At 42.0% G+C, this 20,718-nt stretch overlaps 1 protein-coding gene across 1 annotated transcript in view; it reads right to left on the bottom strand.

The window, feature by feature from the left end:
- Positions 1–10,468: 10,468 nt before the first annotated feature.
- IRF8 (interferon regulatory factor 8) overlaps positions 10,469–20,718 on the bottom strand; it is a 35,534-nt gene continuing 25,284 nt past the window's right edge. The window contains exons 5-9 of the mRNA XM_027847649.1: positions 17,748–17,853; positions 16,596–16,643; positions 14,280–14,666; positions 11,302–11,417; positions 10,469–11,126 (exon numbers count right to left, since the gene is read on the bottom strand). Coding sequence (XP_027703450.1) covers positions 10,950–11,126; positions 11,302–11,417; positions 14,280–14,666; positions 16,596–16,643; positions 17,748–17,853 — 834 coding nt within the window. The 3' untranslated portion in view covers positions 10,469–10,949. The remainder of the gene's footprint in view (positions 11,127–11,301; positions 11,418–14,279; positions 14,667–16,595; positions 16,644–17,747; positions 17,854–20,718) is intronic.

The following is a 20,718-nucleotide window of genomic DNA, read 5'->3' on the forward strand; positions in this document are numbered from 1 at the left end:
AATGAATAGAGCATTGGACTTGGAATCAGGAAGATTCATCTTTCTGAGTTCAAATCCCACCTCAGATCCTTATTTGCTGTGTGACTTTGGGCAAGTCATTTAACCTTGTTTGCCTGAGTTTCCTCATCTGTACAATGAGTTGGAGAAGGAAATGGCAAACCACTCCAGAATCCTTGCCAAGAAAACCACAAATGGGGCCACGCAGACGCAGATACATCTAATCCACTAAACAAGAACAGCAACCCTACCATAAAACATGATTCAAGACTCTTCCGAGTCAAATAGCTCTTAACTAAGTAGTCTTTCTTCTAATCAGCACAGTTTCCAGAAAAAAAAAACACTGCAAAGTCCTCCTCTTAGCTCTACTGCTTTCAGCTTCTGTATTCTATCTTCTATAAGCAGATTTTCTCATTGCCATCTGTCTTTTCTTCCTCTTTTCTTTGTCCACTCTTTTTCTGCCTCTACCTTCTAATGACTCAAACCAGGATTTCATCATAATCAGGGACTCATCTCTAACACATGCAAAAGGCAAAACAAAACACCTTTCTGTCAAGTATGTCCATTGAAGTCTTTATATAATCTTTTCCATAGTCCCCAAATAGTTTTTTTTTTTAGCCAAAGACAAGGTTTATTAGAACATCCGTCATATTGAGCAGACTCTTAAAGAGTCTGAACATTAGTAAGCTATTGGCTAGATTATAAGAATCTGAGCATCTTAATGGAGACAAGATGGACCTTATATACAGAAGACTGTGGGAGGGATCTAAGAGTGGCCAAGTAGTATATGAGGTAGTAGAATTACCAAGGGTGGGAAGTGGCCTGGGGCCATAGGGAGGCAAGACAATGGAGGGGAGGATTACAGCCTCAGGCGAACATCAGAGATTTGGCCATGTGGGAAAGTCCAGGGTTTTTCCTTTCTGGGGCCCAGATTCCACTCCATCATTCCCCCCTCAAACAAATAGGACCCAAATTCTTTTGGAGTAAGGGGTGAAGGTCTTGGCTTCTGAAACTAGTTCCTGCTGGCAAGGGGCATAGAGCTGTCCCTGCCTCCAGGGGGTCCCAAAGAGGAGGTTGAAAGGAACCGAGCACAGGCTGCATCCAGGGAATGATGTGGGGACATTGGCTGGTACTTGTTTTTTGCTACCAACCATAGGTGAATAGCATGTAGTATGGAAGACATAAATCTGACAGAAAAAAACTGCAGGGCCCAAATATAAAGTAGGGACTAGATTTAGGACCCAAATATGAGAGGATAAAACATTCTTAGCTCTGTTTGGATTCAGATAATTCAGTTTTCCAACCATGTAGTATCAAATCCACCTCATAGCCAGTCTCAGGAATAGCCAGGTAGATAACGTTCCCTTTCAAAGGAACATAATGGGGAAACTGAGCTAGGAGGATCCCATCTTAGACTGAGGCTAAAATTGTCTTCTCAGCTTTCCTCGATGCTGACTTCCCACCAGTGTCGCCTTCTCTGAGTAGCTTGTGGCATTTCTCTCAGATGTTGGATTATTGATTATAGATGGATTATGACCCATCAGACAACTCAAAATAAAATCCTATGAGCTTTTACCTCACACAACAAATTTTACTAATCACAGCTTAGGAAAAACTTTTCCAGGATTTACATCTCAAACTTAAATTTGTCCTGGTGCAAAAAGCCAATCATTAGAGATTTCTATACACTAGCAAATTCTCAGCAAGCCATACATAACCCAAACAAACTTTTTGGCTAGTTTACACATTAAACAATAACCAAAAATAGCTAAATTATTTTAGCAGTAACCAAATTATGAAAAGTTGCTTGACACAACATACAGAAAGCACACCAATTTGAAACTTGAAACGAACCCATTACCAATCAGGTGACTTCAGTTTTGTTAAATGCACTTCCAAATTACTTTGCACAGAGAATCAACATCTCATCATTAAGAGTTAAAACTACAAATTTAAAAGAGCGTGCTTGTGTGTGGAGGCTAGCTTCATTACCTTGAGCAGGACGTGCTGAACCTGGGTGATGCTTCCAGGCAAAAGTTGCTCTAGAGCTCAAGGCCATTGCCAGGAGGGCCCACACCATAGCTGCTGCCCCTCCTCCCTCCTTCCTTTCCCAGGTGGGGGAGGGTGAAATCAAAGGTGAGGAGTAAAGGGTGAAACTCTCTTCTCCTATGAGAGGGGTTAACAGATACCCTCTTGACTCAAGGGAAAGGAGTGAACAGGTTCTACAAGTGTTTCAAAACTCCTTAATGATCAATCACAAAACCTCCAGAATATGCCAAGATATTTTTAGCTGTTCTAACTTTCCCTATAACCTCCATGAGGAGGATTCAGAGGTGCAGAGGGAAGGGACTAAGTAAGCCTCAGGGAACCAAAAAGCAACTGTTGTTTTCCCAATTCCCTAGTGCCGAGGGAATTAACAGAACTGAGCATACACTTCCCGATAGGGCGTCCATCTTCGTCCTCTATGCTGCAGAAGGTGTACCCAGGTCCATGACCTTGAACTGACCCAGTGGACGGAGAGCCTGAGAGCATCAAGCCAAGTGTGAGACAGCCTCGTAACTGTCTGCCCGAAAAGCACCTCCAAGCCTCGGTGCTTGGAGAGCAACCCTAACTGCAGAGCAAGAAAGGAGGGAGGGAAGGCTTATATACCATCCAGTCTTGGCTGGAGAAGAACTTGGAGTTCGGCAGTTTCCCTGTATGGGCCACCAAAATGATGCCGTTTAAGGGTTCAGGGGTCCTGGGGCCCCAAAATCACAACAGGCGGGTCCTGCCCGAAAGAATTCAACCCAAGCCTTCTTTCAGCCAAAGACAAGGTTTATTAGAACATCCGTCATATTGGGCAGACTCTTAAGGAGTCTGAACATTAGTAAGTTATTTGCTAAATTATAAGAATCTGACCAGTGGCTAGATTATAAGAATCCCAGCAGTGGCTAGATTTTAAGAATCTGAGCCACAGTTTTTTATTTATAATTATAAATTATAACCTTCAGTTATAACCTTTAAAACTCTGAAAATTGTCAGATGAGCTGACGGACCACAATGTCCTGCAGCCATCATGACATCAATCATCTCATGGTCCTTTCTTCAAATGGATTCCCTGACAACACTTACTTGAGGGATAGTTCTCTGGTCCTCAGGATAATCCGTGTCTCTCCCTAACATTTTATCTGTTTCTTCTTAAGCTGATTTTACCAGCTTTCCTTATACTCTTTTTCTGTCCCTTATGACAACTAAAATATTCATAGATGAAAGGGATAATATCTTAAATAGATATGGAAATTGGGGCCGAGAGAGATATGATTTGTTCAGGAACATACAACCAATAAATAGAAAAATCATGACCAGAACCTAGGTCTTCTGACCTGCTTCCTCTTGAAGAAAAGGATGATTATTATCAGTTGGTGTGATTGAGGACAACTTCAGTGAGGAGATCTGGGTCTGAGGCCAGAATCTATCACTTACAAGCTATGTGACCTTGGACAAGTCACCTCCATTTTTGAGGCTTTGATTTCTCTAGTGATTTCTCCAAGTGAAGGGGATTGGATAAGTCAGTCCCAAAGGTCCCTTCCATCTCCAATTTTCCATGATTATACAATCTGGGTCTTGAAGAATTGATATGGCTTATATCATCTAAGAACACCATTCTATGCAGGAGCAAACAATTTGCTATAGAGACTGTGAGGCTAGATGAGTGTAGCTCTCACAGGGACAGTGACACTTCACTCTGGTAAGATTCCTGCTGATCTATCCTGTTTCTTTCATGATTCTCCTCATAATGGCTATTGACCCACACATATTATTGAAGGAGAGAGAAGTTCAAGGGAGCAGTGGCCCACAAACAGAACAAAGCTGATTGGACCCCAGAGAAACAGAATCTATGACCTTTAACTCTGCACCACCACCACTAATCACCTGAGCTAACCAGCAAAAGGCATCATTCAATGGAATTCAGAGGTTCTTAACTTGAGGTCTATGAACTTTTAAAATATATATTTTTGATAGCTATATCAATATAACTGGTTTCCTTTGTAATCATTTATTATACATGTAAAATATTTTTCTGTAAAGGGGTCCATGGGCTTCAACAGACTGCCAAAGGGGTCAATAACACAAAAAAAAAAAAATTAAGAGCCTCTATAATAGAAGAAATATTCTGAAGAGCATGTGTCTACAGCAGGAATGGGGCCTGCTATTAGCCAGAAATGCCACTTTGGCCAGATTTACCTTTAACAAAACTAATCAATGAGTCAAGGCAATTATCCAGATAATTCAAGCCCAACCTGTCCTTACAAGCTCCTTCCTATGGTATTAGGAGATTTTTAAAGAATAAATCTATCAGGTTGAGATAAGGTGAATCTATCATTCATTATAGGTAAGCCAGCATGTGTTTCTTCCTTTCTCTGCTCTTAAGGAAATAAAAAGAGCCCTTCGGCCATTTGGTTTCGAAGCCCAAACTTCAAAGGGGGTTGTGACTACTGATTTTCAAACAGGTTTATATAAGACAACTGAGACTGCTTCAGAAGAAATTATTTAGACTGTCACTGTTATTTGTACCTGTGTGAGAATTGGTTTGAAGTAAAAAGTAAAGCAGAAAAATGAAGCATATTCACTCTCTCCTCTGTCCTCCACCTTTGGAATGTGGTCAGTTCTAATCATACCTTTTCTCCTCCCATTAGATTGTGAACTACATGAGGGCAAGGACTGTTTCTTGCCTTTCTTCATATCTCCAGTGCTCAGCCCAATGCGTGACACATAGTAAGTGCTTAATAAATGCTTATTGACTTGACTCTCTAGCTAATGAGTTTTACTCGTCTTCTGCAGAAAACAGTGTAGAGGAAGGAAGAGAAGGCACATCACATGTCCCCACAGCCTAGCATTTTCCCAGATACCAAAATGGTATTCTGACTCATTTTTAACATAGGACAAGGGAAGGAAAATCCTGGAGAGTGGTTTTAGTTTACCTTTCAGGAAGTTCATCCAAAAATAAAATAAAATAAAATAACTAAGAAAACAAGACTATGGTATTCTCTCTCTCAATCTGAATTAGCCCTCAGGCAGGGAAAACCTTGGTACTTTTGGACCAGGGCTCAAACCTTGGTCCTTTCTGTATCTCTGTCTACCACAACCCAAACATTCTTCCTCCCTGCTGCAGCCACCTGTTGACAACTAAGGCAATACAAAGGTCTACAGCAGTTAGATTAATGGGATTTATTTATCAGGAAAAAGAAATTTAAATCAGTTAAACTGAAATTATAAAAGTAGCTTTTCTAAGGAGGGCAGGAAAGGAAGAGGAGACCATACTTTATGATCTAGTACCTGTTCTCCCAAATGGAAAGTCTGCAAATCCCTCCACCAAGATTTCTGCTGACCTACCCAGTTCCCAAACACTTCCTCCCTATGTAAGCCCATTCTGGCCTCTTTACTGAAAGCAGAGACAGCCACCCCACCCAGGGCTCAGTCAGCTGACCCACAGGCTGCTGCACCTCAGTTCTCAGCTACACAGTCTCCGGTCTCTGGTTCTAACATTCCCTTTCCTCACAACAGCATACTCACCACTCTGGCTGCTGCATCCAGCAATTCCTTTAGCTGTGGTTTGCTTCTACAGTTTCAACTCCTATCACTATGCATCACTATGCAAATGACTACCAGACCTAATATGTCCTAATATATAATCCTGGCTCTCCTCTGGATTTCATTCCTACATCATTATCATCATCATCACCAACTGGTTTTGGACATTTCAAAGTGGTTATCCTGAAGACACATCTTAAATTCAATGTGTCTAGAATTGGACTCACTATCTTTTTTTTTAATTGATTTATTTTTAGTTTTCAACATTCACTTCCATAAGATTTTGAGTTCCAAATTTTCTCCCCGTCTCTCCCCTCCCCACCCCATGACAACATGCAATTTGATATAGGCTGTACATATACATTCATATTGAACCTATTTTCATATTAGTTATGTTGTAAAGAACTACAATCAAGAAACCACGAAAAAGAAGAAACAAAGAAAAAAGAGAGAGAGCAAATAATATGTTTCCATCTGCATTCAGACTCCATAGTTCTTTTTCTGGATATGGATAGCATTTTCCATCATGAGTCCTTTGGAGTTGTTTTGGATCCTTGCATTGCTGAGAAGCGATGAGCCTATCAAAGTTTGGACTCATTATCTTTTGTCTCAATCCTCCCCTCTTCCAAATTCCCTACTTTTCTGTTGTTGAAGGTTGTTGTTGAGGGCACCAACATCCTTCCAGTTGTCCAAGTTTATAACTGTGGCATTAGACTCCACTCCTCACTCTTCCTCATTCTATGTTTCCAATCAGTTGTCAAAGTTCGCCATTCCAACATTCAAAACATCTTTCTCATTCGACCCCTTCTCTCTACTCACACAGTAACCACCTTGGTTCAGGTCCTCCTCACCTCTCTTCTCCCCAAGATTATTGCAACAACTTGCTAATTTGTCTCCCTGCCCCAAGTCTTTTTCTACTGCAATCCATCCTCTATACTGCTGCTAAGATCATTTTCCTTAAATACGTAACTGGCCATGGAACTCTCCTACTCAATCAACTCCAGTGGCTTACTATTGCCCCCCTCCTGCCCTCTGATCCAGCCAAAGTGGCTTTCTCTGTGTACCTCACACGCAGTACTTCATCCCCTCTATCCCAGCCTCAGCACTGGCTGGCCCACGTACCCACAATGCATTCCCTGCCCATTCTCGGAAAGGTCCCTCTCTTCCTTTACCATGCAGGTCAGTCACCATTGTCTTCCCCAATGCCCCCCAACTACTAGTGCCCTCCCTCCCAAGCTATCTTATATTTAACTACTTTGTGTGTATTTGTATGTATTCATTTTACATTTTTTGTAGTGTCTCTTTCTATATGTACTTCTTTTCTCCCTCAATAGTGTATGAGCCTCTTACAGTTCAAGATTGTTTGATTCTTTGCACCTGAATCCCTAGTGCTTGGCTCCTAGTATTTCCATAAGTACTTAGTGATTTATGTCAGTCCCAAAATTCCTGACAGATAGATCTCTGTGCCACTGCTTGAGCCCCTGACTGGCTTAGAGCTCAAGATAGTTTCAGTCCCTCCCAAGGAGGGAAGTAAATGTCATTTGTCTGAGATGACATCTTTCCTAGCCAAGGTACAGAACACTTATCCCTGCCTGCAGAGATCTGCCTCAAAACTGGTTAAATGAGGGGCAGCTAGATGGTGCAGTGAATAGAGCACTGGCCCTGAAGTCAGGAGGACCTGAGTTCAAATCCAGCCTCAGACCAAACACTTGACACTTATTAGCTGTGTGACCCTGGGCAAGTTACTTAACCCCAATTGCCTAAAAACAAAAAACAAAAACAAAAAAAAACTGGTTAAATGTACATATAGATGTATGTGTGGAGGGCAGGAGGGAGGGAGAGAGACAGTGGAGAGAGAGAGAGAGAGAAGGGGAGGAAGAGAGAAAGGGAGAGGAAGAGAGAGAGAGACAGAGGAGGCAGAGAGAGGAGGAGGCAGAGAGACAGGGAGGAAGAGGAAGAGAGAGAGAATTTAATCCACAACCCAATGAGGCTAAAAATGTAAATATTATTTTCCCAATTCTATTCTATAAATCCGGCTTTATTTCATTCCTGTTTCCTCCCAGTTTTCTGAATGCAAAAGATAAATAAATGACTCAAACCCTCCCCCCCAAAAAAAGAAGAAAGTCCCACAGCTAATAAATATAGGAGGGGGGGCTTGAAGGCAAAGTCATTCTCCTTCTATTCTACCACTGTGTGAAGAGATGAATGGAAGGATTTTTTTTAACCCTCCTTAATAAGGGTTTAGAGATTGGCAAGTCTGGGTTTTGTTTTGTTTTGTTTTTTAATTTGATCTACAAAGTCCCCAGAGTGTGGCAGAAATTACATTTTTTTAAAAAACACAAATAATCAACCAAAAAAGATAGGACACCAGACCAATACAAAATATAACATTTTATTTGCAAGGCCAGAGTGAGGGGAAGAGGGAATCAAGCTAACAAGCTATTTTTTAAATGGACATAAAAATAAATATTCATTTAGCACATTAAAGATGTACATTTCAACATTCATTTTTTAGCTGAATAGAACCTGCTATTACTTTACATCAGACTTTTAAAATAGGTTTGATTTTTTTTAATGTTAAAATCTAATTTTCAAGAGTTACAAAGCCTTTGCTAATGGTATATTCCTTTATATACATATACACACAGAAATATATGTCTTCCTCTTGCTCCTTAAGCCACAGAATATTTTCCCATCACCCCCATAAAATATGCCAGTAGAAAAAAAAAGTGAATTATTTTTCTTTGGTTATTCAAATTTTAAATCAGAGCCTCTCCACAATGTTCACCATGACCACCCAATAATATCTTCAATTTAACTATGATCTGTAAATAACCTTGCTGATATAAGTGTGTATTTTTTATATCTATTATTTACACACATACAAATGCATATATACATATATGTATCCCAGGGATCTGTTCCTAGTTCTTAAAACCAGACAAGATGATGAGAATAAAAAAAAAAAAAGGCTGAGAATGTCAGAGAAAGGCATTGTGGGCCTCACCAGCCCCTGTCCTACCCTTCACTCGGAACCTAAGTGAAGGTGGTAGAGAAAGAGTCAGAATGTATCCCCTCCGCCCCTGTTTTTAACATAGTTAGGGCAAGGGTAGTGCCAAGGATTTCACATCCAAATACCGAAAGCACCAATTTCCCCAGTGCCGAACCAACAGTATAGTAGGCACTAGAATTACTTCTTAGAATTATAGGATTTAGAACTAGAAGGACCCTAGAAATGAAGGAAAAGGGAAGTGATTTCCCTGAAATAACACAAGAAACAGAGCCAAGACTTGAACCAAGATTTCCCCACTCTAAATCTCATGTTCTTTCTGACTCATGTGTATATGTTTTTCTTCTCTAATTGGATTATAAACTCTTCAGTGAGAACTGGCATGTTGACTTCCAAACTGGATTCATTAGGATGGGATTGACCATCTTTTACCTAGGCCACTGTTTGCCATAGAACAGAATTTGTTATAAAGTGAATCTAGCTTGAACTCTGGGACAAGAAGGTTTACTCACCTAGGCATACTGTGTGGCTGAAGCGCCCACTGCATGACCTGAGAGAGGCATCACCTGGCCCCATTGCATATTTATTGCTAGAGGCTGACAGGGAATGAACAAGAAATACTACTGATCGGTGAATGCTGTTGCCTGGCTAGGAAGGGCCAAAAACTACTTGCAGAGTCCCAAGATATCAAGAGTTGAAGGGGATCTTGGAACACAGAATTTTAGGACTGGGAAGCCTTAGACCAAAGAACAGCAATATAGGGTAAGGCAGGATTTGGAAGCAGAGGACAGACTTCAATACTATTGTGGCATCATTTAAGTCATGTCTGACTCATTGTGACCCCATTTGGGTTTGCCGTTTCCTTCTCCAGATTATTTTACAGATGAAGAAACTGAGGCAAACAAGGTTAAGTGACTTGCCTAAAGTCACACAACTAATACGTGTCTGAGGCTGGATTTGAACTCAGGTCTTCTTGACTCCAAGCCTGGCACTCTATCCACTATGGTGCCACCTTTACCATATTATCCATGTGACCTCAAGCCAGTTATTTAGCCTCCCTGGCCCTGTCTCTTCATCTGTAAAAAGAGAAGATTGGAATAGATGACCTGAAAGTTCCCTTTAAACTCTAAGTCTATGAACGACAGGGCTAGAGATAACCTTTTATAGCTGGATAGGGTCCTTAGGACACTGAATGGGAGAGTGAAAAGAGTCCTTCAGATATCATCTCATTCACCAGTGTTTTCATTTCAAAGATAAGGAAATGAAGGGAAGTAAGTTGTCTAATGGCGTGCAGCTAGTTAGGGGCAAAACCGAGAGCTGACATTAGAATTCGTGTCTTTTCCAATGCTGGGTCAGACCCACTTTCTACTGCAGCTCCAACAATCTTCTGTCATGGCAGGGGTAGTGTCTGAAAAATCCAAAATCCCTATAAAAATGCTTTCAAAATAATAAGGCACTTCAATCCAGAAATCAGCAAGGGCAGCCAACCACAAGCTTACAGTTTTAACTAGTGAAGAATGTAAACTCCTTGAAGGCAGGGCCCATTCTGACTTATTGGAATGTTTTTGGTATTCCCAGAGCCTAGCAGGGCACATTACCCCCTAAGAGGCACTTCGTGAATGCTTATCTCTTGAATGGAACTGAAATAAAAGAATGAAGACAGCTTAGCTACTGGTGGCTGCCATTCCCCAAAGCTTCCTCCTCAGCTGTTCACTGGTAATAATAATCAGAGTTTACAAAGAGCTTGAACATTAGCATCTACATAGCTTGCAAACTGCCTTATATGTCATCTCCTGTGAACCTCACAACAATATGAGATAGGTGCTATACTAGCCCCATTTGACAGACAAGGAAACTGAGGCTGAGGGAGGTCAAGTCCCCACTCAGGGTCACATAGTTAGTAAGCATCTGAGGCAGGGTTTTAATTCAGGTCTTCCTGACCAAGTGCATTGTTCTTTCCACTGAACTAGTTAGGCTACCAACACTGAGTATTTATACAGCAATGTCTAAACACTGAAAACATCAGTAATCTCAAGATGCAGAAGGAAAAAAAAAATCAGTGCAAATGAAAACCGAACCAAATGCAGAAAATAGTAGATTGTCTTTACAATTTCTACAAATCAGGACAGTCCTGTCCCAGTTACCAAAATGCATCAATGAATGGTTAGAGAGATGACCCCATGCCTCTTTCAAACTTCACCTTTTCAGACCCTTGGTTTATAAAGAACCTGATCAGAATAGTTCCCCCCAAATGAATTCCCTGCAGAATCCCCCCCCCAAAATCCCTAGAACAATATTATTAATACTACAGTGATGGGAAATGGGGTAAGAGGTGTGGTCCAGTGGGATGAAGGAGGGGCACAGGGGTTCTCTAGACGGTGATCTGTTGATTTTCTCTAAAAAAGGGCCTTTGATGAGGTCCACAGATATCTTGAAATCTGAAGACCTGATCAGGCTGGGCTACATCCTCCGGAGGCTGGAGCATGAAGGCATTGCTGCAGTTTTTTCCGGCCTCATCCCTCAGCTGCCGTACATAGAGCTGCTCCACCTGGAGTTAAGTAAGGAATTGGAGGTTAAATCCAAAATAACGGCCAGAATTTATGTAACGCTTCAAAGTTTGCAAAGCGCTTTGCCAAAATAGGTTAACTCATTCAGTCAGAACATACGTTCGCCACAGAATTCCACAGCACATTTAGCTAAGAATGGACTGGACTGTTCCTCACCTGAACAAGGATGAGCTTGGAGCGCAAGGGAGCCAGGTCAGGGAACTCCTCGCCAAAGCACAGCATCACTCTGCTGTCAGGAAGCTGGCTTTGGTTGTTGTAAAACTGCTGCAGGTCTGCGCAGAAAGCAGAAAGGGACATTTCAAGCCAAGGGCAAAGAGGTTGAGTCCTCCCTGCCCCCTGCCCCATCCCTGAGGTCTACATTGCAATCGATCCAAAATCTCGTGCAATTCAGATTGTTTATAAATCAAGGCCAGGCATATCGCTGGCACCCTCTGATCAGCAAGCACAAAGTTAAGTCATCGTCGTTGCTGCTCCTGGGTCATAAAACAGGGTCTCCTTTTCAACTTCTAAGAAGGTGGAGCACAGAGTCATAACTAGCATGGGGCAGCTGGGGCTTTGCCCCAGGGCACTAATATCTAAAGGAGAAGAAGACTACTTCTTTCCCATGTAAGCTGTGACGGAAGATCATGAGGTACAGATGACTTCCACAGCCACAGAAAGAAGTATATCCTTACTCTTAATAGCCCCTAACCACTGCTCTGCTCCCCAAGAGTCTCGTTAATGGAATACCCATCACCTGGTCTCCCTCCCTCTGCCTCAACTGCCACCCTGGCACAACTGCATCTGACCAGGGTAGATTCCCAGCACTTGGTCTAGCCTAAGGATCTATGCCATGAAGGGCACCCAGGATTAGCTCTGGGACCAGTAGTGATAGCGGTACTAGCTCACCATGGGATATCCCGGGGTCTTTGTTTCCCCCTTTTCTCCCACAAATTGATTTGTCCAGGAGCTAGAATTCCTAGTTATGAGTCTAACTGAGAAGCAAATAAAGTACAATGACCCTGAATGTTTCAAGCCATAGGGAAACCTATGGAAACCTTCCAGCCTCATCCCCAACTATTCCCCTAAAAACAAAATAAAAATAAAAACCTTGTGTCTGGCACATAGTAGGCATTTCATAAATGCTTGTAGACTTGCTCCAGTCAAGCCACCAAGATGATACTGAGAATTCCCTTCCCCTTCTACTCTATTTCAACCTTAGGCGTCCTTCAATGCCCAGCTCAAATCCCACCTCTTCCATGAAAGCTTTCCTGAATGACCCATTGGACACACTGAATTCCTTATAATAATTTACATCTCTATGGACCTTTATGGTTTACAAAGCACCTTCCCCAGACACAGCCCTGTAAGGTAAGCAATGGAAGTTTCATTAGCAGCATATTACAGATGGAGAGGCGGAGGGGCTAGAAACACAGCCACGAAGTCAGAACAACATGGGTTCAAGTTCACCTCTGACACATGGCCCCAGGCCCCCAGCCTCTCAGTGTCTCAGGCATCTCTTTCATACCATAAGTTACAAAACAGTGGCAAATTTGCATTGGTAGGGAAAAACGTTCTCAAAAGAAAGACCACCACACTGAAGAAGTCACAGATATGGTGCAAAAATATTACAGATGAGGAAACTGAGTCTAAGAGAAATGAAGTGCTTGTGACCTTATTCAAAGTCACAAAGCTGGTAAGGCTGGGAGTCAGGAAGTGAGCCCAGGGCACCTGAATCCAGGACCAACATTCTTCCCACTGCCCCATGCTTCCCTTATTCCTATATCATTTGTAATCATCCATAACTCTCATCTAGTACTTAGCATGTACTATCTTTTTTTTTTTTCAGGCAATTAGGGTTAAGTGACTTGCCCAGGGTCACACAGCTAGTAAGTGTCAAGTGTTTGGTCTGAGGTCAGATTTGAACTCAGGTCCTCCTGACTTCTGGGCCAGTCCTCTATCCACTGTGCTACTTAGCTGCTTCCCATAGCATGTACTATCTTATAGGCACTTTTTTTTTCAAACCTATATGTCTGTTCTAATCTTCTCCCAAGAGACTGTAAGCTCCATGAGGGCAAGAATCATTTTCTTATTAAATCCCTTATATTTCTTGACATTCCTCACAATACTCAGCGTGTCAATTAAGTGCATGGCAGGCCAAAAAAGATTTACTCGGATTGAATCTCAGACACACAACACGAACTCTCAGTTTTCAAATCCAACCACAGGAAGGGTTTGTGATCAAAGGGTCACGACGAATGTCACAGGAGAAGGGCATAGTGTAGTGGAATGGATACCAAAGTAGGAGTGGGAAGACCTAAGAGCTAGGTGGAGCAGTGAATAGAGCACCAGGCCTGGAGTCAGAAGGACCAGAGTTCAAATCTGGCCTCCAGCACTTACTCACTGGATGATCTGGGCAAAGTCACTTCACCCTGTTTGCCTCATCCGTACAATGAGCTAGAAAAGGAAATGGCAAACAACTTCAATATATTTGCCAAAAAAAACCAAAAAACAAAAAACAAATGGGGCCACTAAGAGTAGGGCACGACTGAAAAGACTGAGTAACAACAGGCGTAGGTTCTGGACCCATCTCTGCCACTCGTGATCAGCATGACCTTAGTCAAGTCATTTCTCTCCTTTCCAGGGCTCCTTTTTCTCATCTATAAAATGGGGATAAAAACTCCTACCCTGTCTATCTCACAGGATTCTTGAGAAGGTCCAGTAAGATAACAGATGTCAAAGACTATGTGTAGGTTGAGTGGTTGTACCAAAAGAGAGTGTAGTGTAATGGAAAGAACACTGGATGGGGAGCCAGGAAACCCCTGCTCTTCAGCTTACTTGTTATGTGGCCCTGGGTTGTTATAGCTCCTTCAAAACCCAAGCACTTAGCGTAGTGACTGGCACATAGTAGGTGCTTAATAAATGCTTGTTGACTTGTTGAATGTTACTTGCATTACTCACCTCATGGGGGAACTGGGAGGAAAGTGCTTTGTAAGCCCTATGGAAATGTGGGTTGGAACCCAGTACTCCCATCTGTCTGTATCTCCCTATGGCCCTACACCATAGCTCTATGCCACTTAGCACTTAAAATTTAAATGGTATAAGATGGTGGCACTATTTCAAGTTCAAGGAACAAGACTAAGCCTTATACACACCCCTGAAAAACTGGTTTGTGTCAAAAATCTTGACCACTTCATCCCGTTCCAATTTGTTGGGCCTGTCCTTAAACATCATGGAGTTCCCACTGCAGAAGACTCTCCCCTGGCACAATCTCTTGATGAAGACGCCATTTTTGTTGCTGTGTAACAGGACTCCTCGATCCAGGTGGCCAAAGAGTTTCTTGGTGACCTGCTTCTGACGGTCATTTTGGATGATTTCTGCCGGTGGGAAGCGAATGTGCTCTAAGCTTTCAGAGCCATACATCTTCTCCAGGTGCTGAGGCGGTAGGCTCAGAGAGATCCGGCAGCCCTCAGGGTAAGTGGTGGTGGTGTGGCCTACCAGTTTACCTCCATAATAAAAGCTGATCATCATCTGGGAGTAAGCTGTGGAAAAGGGAGAAACGAAAACCATGAGCCTGTAGATGGCCTAGAGAGCTGGAGTCAGCAAGGACCATAGAGACCAGAGACACCCTGTTTTAGAGTTAGAAGGGTCTTTTGAGGCTATCTAATCCAACCCATACCTGAACTGTACAAACTGCTAATTTGACAAATGAGGAAACTGAGGCATAAAGAGATTAAGGAATTGATCTGGATCACAGAGAGAATAGGCATTTCAATCTCAAGTTCTCCAATCCCAAATCCAGTCTGGGGGACTAGGGAGGGGAAGGAAGCAGTCTGTTCCCTATATCATCCATCTCTTGAGCCCTGGGCAAAATTGATAAATGGTTGAAATTTGCACATTTGAAGATGAGTCTTCCTAATTCCAAGCCCAGTGCTCTATCCACCGCACCAACTAGCTGCCCTAGTTTGTCAATATCCTTCCTAAAACAGGGCATCTAGAACTGAAAACGATATTCTGGATGTTGTCAAGCAGAGCTAGCTCTCTGTATATTAGGGTTCTTTTAACGAAGCCATACGTGTCATACTGACTAATAGTATTAATTTAATATTATTCTTAATTAGTTATTAATAGAATTCGTATTAATATTATTAAAGTTCCACTCAAACCTCTGAATCTTTTCCCACACAAATTGTTGTCCAGCCATACCTCCCCCGTCCTATACATGTGCAACTGAATTTTTCAGTCTCTTTCTGGGACCGTACACATACAATTTGGTTCATCTCTCTAACATGTGGGGAACTTCTTAAATCACTCTCCACTAGCCCACATTATGCAAAGCAGTTTTCATGTCCCTGAAGAAAGTAATGTCAGCTTCCTAAGAAGGAAAATTGGAGTCCATTAGTTTAGCTGGTTTGAACACAGCATTAATGACAATGTACCTAATGACACATAAACCGCCTCATAAAATGCTTATTGACCAACTAACCATATAAATCAATTAGACTGCTTTAAGAAAAGGGTCTCCAGACTTGATCCAACTCACAGACAGTCACCAACGATTACACAGAGAACTTGGTAACAGTTTGTGCACAGTTCAATGCAAAACTACCTCCCATTCCTTCAGTCTCCTCCCTTTGTCAAAGGAAGGAGTTAAACCAGATTGCCTCGGAAATTCCTCTGATTGAAGGGTGGAGCCATGAACTCCAAACTGGCCAAGTCACTTCACCCTGTTTGCCTCCGTTTTCTCATGTGTAAAACGAGCTGGAGAAGGAAATGGCAAACCACTCCAGTGTCTTTGACAAGAAAACCCCAAATGGGGTCATGAAGGGTCAGACCCGACTGAAAAAAAGACTGAACAACTCACAGAGGCACCCAAGGCATGATCAAAGAAAACTGATTGTACAGAATTCAGAATGAACTAGCCTCTAGTCCAGGAGTTCTTAACCCTTTAGGTGTCATGGATCGCTTTGGCAGTTTGGAGAATACTCTGGACCCCTTCTCAAAAGAAGTTTTTTTTTTAATAATAATTGAAAAAAATGCTAAATTTCAATTACAGGTTATTGAAATAAAGATGTAATTTTTTTTTTCTAAGTTCACAGACTCTCTTGCTCTAAATCATTTTTCCCTAAGGAACTTAATCTGCTTTCCAGACTTTTTTTTTCAACATGTTTTGTTAACTCACAGAGAGGCCCATAGGGGTTAGGAGGCTTCCATATAACCATGTAAGGGGGAAAAAGTATAAGGCTCAAGACTTTCTACCGATGGTTGGTCATGGTCTAGCTAAGCTAAGCAATGGTAGGCTCATACTGAAAGCCTTTTCCAGATTGAAAGGTCACAGAATCACACATTCCTTGGGAACAGCCTTAGAGTATTTCTAGGCAACACTGGGCCAAGAGGAAGTAGGAGAAAAAAGCTTTAGTAGAGGACTCTGACATGGCAACTAATACAGTCAAACCCATCTGCTACTTTACCTGAATGATGAGATTCATAAGCAGGGTACCCAGTCATCAAGGGTATGGCTATTAGAATATTAGAAGGAGAAAAAAAATAAATTTAGAACCACACAAGACAAGTTCAGACAACACATCCTTCCCTCCCCCAAAAAAACAAAAAACAAAAGAGTTTTCTTTAAAATTTTTATATAGCATGTTCATTAGGCCACAGTATAGACTTCCGCTCAATTCTGAGTGTTCCTCCCAACCATAACATAGACTCATGGTTTCATAAGAGCAGAAAACCAAAGTCTCACCCAGACTAGAATAGAGGTTTATACTTCCTCTGTCCAGTGGGGAGGGATTCTTCAGATGTGCTCAAGTATCTTGACAAGCCCTTAAATAATATGACTGTTCGGCTGTTCTTAACCCCTTCACCTCTCGATCCCTACGACCTTATCCCCTGCATTCAAGAATTCAGAAACTATCTACCCTTATCCACTGTCCATGTATTTTCCCCAATATTCAATTCAGTAGAGATGATTCTCTAAGACTAATGTAAGGATTTTCTTTGTATGTAGTTATATGAAGAGGTAGAGTGGCTCTCTACCCGCTATCTCACCATACGGGTCCCCCTCTGCCCACCCCAGACATCCACATGTCCACTTGTCACCATACAATGCCACTATAACAATTGTTGGCGTCCTTTTCGGAATTTTATACCAAGCTTTCAAATCTGACTCTTGCTTTAAAAAATAGGGGGACGAGGAGTTGAATATTCACTCTCACATTCATGGGGGAAGGGCTGCCAGCTGATAGTTCAAGCACGCCCATTAGCAGCAGAACTATGATCAGAGTTTCTTTCAATGTTTTCTCCTACTATAATAGCAAATGAAGGCAGGAAGTTAAGGCATGTTCTCCAGAATGTTGTGGAGAGCAAAAAAACACCAATCTCTCATAGCAGTGGTTCCCATTTACTAGTTTATTCTGATGGTCTAAGGGATTTGCACTAAAAATTCTTCAATGGCACCTCAAGCAGTAAGTAACCATAAAGAATATTATGACTAGTATGTTAAATTACCCTGGGGGTTCACCAAATTTTTTTTGTGGTTGTTGTTAAGAGGGTTTTGCAGAGCAAACAAAATTGAGAACAACTATCTCGTAGCAAATACAACAATTCTTATTTCTCACCTGCACTAGATTGCTGTATCCACCAGTCTGGAATTGGTTGGCTTCTACAGGCTTCTTGGGGTGAAGGACTTCTTTTGATTATGCCAAGGTATTCATCTACCAAGGGCTGCCCAACACGGTGGAGTGGAAGTGGGGGAGGGAGGAAAGAAAGCACCATTATTTAACTTTCAATTTGTAACTCATTGAAGACTTTGATAATTAATGTCTTTATGTCATGTTTAGCAGTTTGTTTTCTAGAGGAACTTTTTTCTCCACTTCTGAGATATCAAGCAACAAGTATTTATCAAGCACCTACTATGTACCAGGCACTATAACCAACACTGAAGTTACAAGTACAAAGAGTGAAACAATCCCTACTCACAAAGAGCTTCTATTCTGATGAGGAAGACAGCAAATGTGTATAACAATATGTATGGCATAAAAATAAAATGAATAAATACAAACATATACAAAATAGTTAAAGGGTAAGGGCAGATAGGTGGCACAGTGAATAAAGTGCTGGGCTTAGAATCGGTACGACCCAAGTTCAAATCTGGCCTCAGACACTTACTAGCTGTGTGACCCTGGACAAATCACTTCATCCTGTTTTCCTCAGTTTCCTCATCTATAAAATGAGCTGGAGAAGGAAATGGCAAACTATTCCAGTATCTTTGCCAAGAAAACCCCAAATGGGGTTTTTGATCCCAAATGGGATCAAGAAGAGTCAGGCACAATTGAAAATGACTGAACAACAAAAAAGCTAAAGGGTAACCAGTTGAGGGGATCAGAAAAGGTACCATACAGAAGATGGTGACTGATCTGAATCTTTTTTTTTTTTTAGTGAGGCAATCAGGGTTAAGTGACTTGCCCAAGGTCACACAGCTAGTACATATCAAGTGGTTGGGCTGAGGTCAGATTTGAACTCAGGTCCTCCTGACTTCAAGGCCGGTGCTGTATCCACTGCGCCACCTAGCTGCCCCGACTGATCTGAATCTTAAAGGAAGAGAAAAGCTCTATGAGTTAAAGGTAAGGAGGGAGTGTATTCCAGACACATGGATCAGCCAATGCAAAGGCATAGAGATGGGAGTTGGAACATTGTATGCAACGGACAGAAACAAGATCAGTTTGGTTGGATCTCGGATGGCAAGAGGGGAAGTAACGTCTAATGAGGCTGGAAAGGTAGGTTGGAGCCAGATGATGGAGGGCTTTCAAAGTTCAACAGAGTTTATATTATTTGCCTAAAGGCAATAGGAAGCCACTGGAGTTTACGGAGTAGGGGAGTCAAGTGGTCAAATCTGTGTTTACTTTGGCAGCAGAGTGAAGGCTGGAGCGGAAAGATTCTAGAGGCAGAAAGAGTAATTAATGGGTTGTTGCAATAATCTAAGAGAGGTAACGAAGCCTGAACTAGGGTGGTTTCTGTGTAACTACTGATGTGAGAGCGACTGTGAAGGTAGAAATAACAAGAACTGGCCATTGATTGCACGTGTGGGTTGAAAGTCAAAGACAATGCTGAAGCTACAAACCTGAGAACCTAGAATGATGCGGGTGCCCTTGACAGAAATAAGTTAGCTTGGAGGAGGGCAGGGTCTGGGGGGAAAGATGAGTTCAGTTTGCAGCATATTGAGTGTAAAATATCTCCAAGCGATTCTCTACCCTGACATAACTGATGACCCACTTTAGAAGAATTGATTAGTCGATTCCATGAAACAACAATAATGGATTTTCCCACAGAAGTCAATTTAATCCCATAAACACTTATTTTAAGTACCTACTATAGTCAAGGTGGCTCAGTGGACAGAGCACTGAGACTAGAGTCAAGAAGACCTGAGTTCAAATTCAGCCTCAGACACTTCCTAGCTGTGTGACCCTGGACAAGTCACTTAACCTCTGATTGCCTGACAAAATGGATCCACTGGACCCACTGGAGAAGGAAATGGCAAACCACTCCAGTATCTTTGCCAAGAAAACTCCACATGGGGTCAAAAAGTGCCAAACACCCCTAAAATAACCAAACAACAATACTTAAGGTGTCAAACCAGGACAAAAAAAAATTTCTGGAGTAATTTCCTGTCCCAAAGAAAGATAGAACATGTAAATAGATGATCAGATACAAGACGGCTTGAAGACAGGGAGAACACCAATGGGCATCAGGAAAGGTTCCATACAGTCAGTGGCACCTGAATGGAGGAAGATGAAGATTTGAAGAAGGCTCACCAAGTGGTGAGAAGGGAGTGTATTCTGAGTGTGAGGGGAAGCCGATACAAAGGCATGGCAAGGAAATAGGAGATAGAATGTCGAGATAGTTGGAAGGGACAATGAATGAAGGGTATCCTTCCTAACCCTTCCTCTCAAATATAAATGCCCTCCCTTCCAAACTACATCATATTTAACTATTTTGCATATGTGTGTATGCATATGCATTTATTTATAAACATTTATATGTATATTACTTTTGTGATAGTTATAGATAGACAGATAGATAGACAGATAGATGTATTTTGTGGGTACTTCGTATCTTTTTTTTTTTTTTTTGGTGAGGCAATTGGGGTTAAGTGACTTGCCCAGGGTCACACAGCTAGTGAGTGTTATGTGTCTGAAGCCATATTTGAATTCAGATCCTCCTGACTCCAGGGCCGGGGCTCTATCCACTGCACCACCTAGCTGCCCCTGCTACTTAATATCTTCCCCATTCCAATGTAAGCTCATTTTGAGCAAGGAATGTTTCATTCTTTGTATCTGAACCTCCAGGACCTAGCACAGGATCCGGAACATAGTAGATACTTGGTTGATTAAAATTAATTGATTACTTTGGTGTCTGTCCCACAGACATAGCCCAAGGACCCAGAATCACAGGACCTCTGAGCTGGGAGGTCATCCAGTCCAACAAGCACCTCAGCAGGTACCACGTCCCCACCTACACAGTTTCCGATTAAAGACTCTGAAGGATGAGGACCTCATCACCTTGGAGACAGCCCACGCTATTTTGGGACAG

Source organism: Vombatus ursinus, unplaced genomic scaffold (genome assembly GCF_900497805.2).
Source record: "Vombatus ursinus unplaced genomic scaffold, bare-nosed wombat genome assembly UNPS02005286.1, whole genome shotgun sequence".
Lineage (NCBI taxonomy): Eukaryota > Metazoa > Chordata > Mammalia > Diprotodontia > Vombatidae > Vombatus > Vombatus ursinus.